At 42.7% G+C, this 2,887-nt stretch overlaps 1 protein-coding gene across 1 annotated transcript in view; it reads right to left on the reverse strand.

The window, feature by feature from the left end:
• Positions 1-1,680: 1,680 nt before the first annotated feature.
• The window catches only part of PRPF3 (pre-mRNA processing factor 3), a 19,335-nt gene continuing 18,128 nt past the window's right edge, over positions 1,681-2,887 (reverse strand). Inside the window, exon 16 of the mRNA XM_010838711.1 lies at positions 1,681-2,541. Coding sequence (XP_010837013.1) covers positions 2,395-2,541 — 147 coding nt within the window. The 3' untranslated portion in view covers positions 1,681-2,394. The remainder of the gene's footprint in view (positions 2,542-2,887) is intronic.

Below are 2,887 nucleotides of genomic sequence, written 5' to 3' on the forward strand. Positions count from 1 at the left end.
ATGTTCAAGCTGGTTTTAGAAAAGGCAGAGGAACCAGAGATCAAATTGCCAACATCTGCTGGATCATGGAAAAAGCAAGAGAGTTCCAGAAAAACATCTATTTCTGCTTTATTGACTATGCCAAAGCCTTTGACTGTGTGGATCACAATAAACTGTGGAAAATTCTGAAAGAGATGGGAGTACCAGACCATCTGATCTGCCTCTTGAGAAATTTGTATGCAGGTCAGGAAGCAACAGTTAGAACTGGATATGGAACAACAGACTGGTTCCAAATAGGAAAAGGAGTACGTCAAGGCTGTATAATGTCATCCTGCTTATTTAACTTATATTCAGAGTACATCATGAGAAATGCCGGACTGGAAGAAGCACAAGCTGGAATCAAGATTGCCGGGAGAAATATCAATAACCTCAGATATGCAGATGACACCACCCTTATGGCAGAAAGTGAAGAGGAACTCAAAAGCCTCTTGATGAAAGTGAAAGTGGAGAGTGAAAAAGTTGGCTTAAAGCTCAACATTCAGAAAATGATCATGGCATCCGGTTCCACCACTTCATGGAAAAATAGATGGGGAAACAGTGGAAACAGTGGCAGACTTTATTTTTCGGGGCTCGAAAATCACTGCAGATGGTGACTGCAGCCATGAAATTAAAAGACACTTACTCCTTGGAAGGAAAGTTATGACCAACCTAGACAGCATATTCAAAAGCAGACACATTACCTTGCCAGCAAAGGTTCGTCTAGTCAAGGCTATGGTTTTTCCTGTGGTCATGTATGGATGTGAGAGTTGGACTGTGAAGGATGAGCGCCGAAGAATTGATGCTTTTGAACTGTGGTGTTGGAGAAGACTCTTGAGAGTCCCTTGGACTGCAAGGAGATCCAACCAGTCCATTCTGAAGATCAGCTCTGGGATTTCTTTGGAAGGAATGATGCTAAAGCTGAAACTCCAGTACTTTGGCCACCTCATGCGAAGAGCTGACTCATTGGAAAAGACTCTGATGCTGGGAGGGATTGGGGGCAGGAGGAGAAGGGGACGACAGAGGATGAGATGGCTGGATGGCATCACTGACTCGATGGACGTGAGTCTGGGTGAACTCCGGGAGCTGGTGATGGACAGGGAGGCCTGGCGTGCTGTGATTCATGGGGTCGCAGAGTCGGACACGACTGAGCGACTGAACAGAACTGAACTGAATACTGCCTTAAACTCCAACTAGGACCTAAAACATGTTACTTTTTAAAACTTTTTATTTTTTGCTGTGATGCAGGGCATGTGGGATCTTAGTTCCCTGACCAAGGATCAAACCCACATTGTCCTTTACATTGGGAGCACAGACTCTTAACTACTGGACTGCCAGAGCAGTCCCCACATAACCTTTTTTAAAAGGGTTAATTTGATATCATAGACTGTTTTAACTTCTGGTCAAGCATTCTCTGATACTATTGCCTAGTAAACTTCAGTTAGCAGGAAGGAGCTCTAATGGCTCCTGTGTACAATCCATTCTCAGTATGTCCTCAACAGGCAACATGAAATAGGATATTTACGGTAAGAATTTGGACTTCTTTGGACACTTATTCTGACCCAAATACTCCTAAAAACAAACCAAAAACATTAAGTGCTTAACAGAACTGCATCTTGTCAGATTCTTAGGGGGGTAAAAAAAGAAACTACACACTGTCTTTTAGAAAAGGATTGCTTTTTTTTTAATTAGTAAAGAGAAGAAATAGGCTAAATTCTCAAATCCTATTTGATTTTACAAACTGACCTATAACATCATCCTTGGACTCTCCCTCTGTGTCCATTTCACTCACAACACACATTCTCATATATTCACCCGTGTGAGGAAGGGATTTCCTGTTAATGTTATTCGGCCAAGACCAGAAGTAATCTGTCAACCTTGTGACTAACCACTGAAGGTTAAGAGATAGACATTCCCTCTCCTCTATCCACCTCTTCCTTCTTCACTCTGTTCCAGGAAAATGGTATTGATCGCTTTTGCTCCAAGATGAGGTCAGAAGTTTCCATTATCCAATCATCCATCCATTCATTCATTCATTTATATATACATAAATATCAATGACAAAATTTTCTTTTTCCATAGCAGTTGCTAGAAGTCTGGAGGAAAGATCACCTGAAGACCCAAACTCTGATACCTATGAGTGTGTGAAAAATATCATACTGACTTTAAAAATAACTCTTTAATCATATTCACATAAGAGGAATAAAGGGCAGCACCAGGCTGACTAGGGAAGGGAGCAAGGAGTTCTCCCTCTGTCCAGATGTCAGCCTGGCACCGTTCTGAGATTACACACACAAGTGGGGCTGGGTGTGGAAGTAGAATAAGGGAGAGGACTGAAGAGACAAAGGTAAGAGGGGAGAGGAAGGGCTTGCAGTAGTCTCAGTCGGTGGACTCCAGCACAGATTCACTCAGCGCAAGGTCCCAGTAGTGCTCAGCCCCATGCTTTTTGAAATGCTCCCGAGCCATGTTCTCTGTAGGGCACTGTTTGAACTTCATCTCCCCAAAGCTCCGGTCTTTGGCTGTACCCTGGGAAAGAGACAAAACATGTAATAGAAACACTGCAATTTCTAATTTAAATCAGATATAATAGTCCTTTATAAAACCTGGTAACACTGTGTAGCAAAGTGCCTAGCTGAAAGTGATTTTATGGTAAAAACAATTCTAACCTCTACCCCCCTGGGTATCTGCTGAGTTCTCATGACTTTCTGTGGGTTTGTTTTTTTAATTGAATACAGGATTTCTGTGCTCTGGTGCCTGGATGGAAGAGTACGTCAGGAAGGACTATGGGAGATGGGATGAACTTGTTTCCCACCAGGCCTCTAGGACCTTTAAGGAGAAAGGAGTTAGAGGCTAAAAGGACTCTTTTCACAAG

Source organism: Bison bison, unplaced genomic scaffold (genome assembly GCF_000754665.1).
Source record: "Bison bison bison isolate TAMUID 2011002044 unplaced genomic scaffold, Bison_UMD1.0 scf7180017864104, whole genome shotgun sequence".
Taxonomy (NCBI): domain Eukaryota; kingdom Metazoa; phylum Chordata; class Mammalia; order Artiodactyla; family Bovidae; genus Bison; species Bison bison.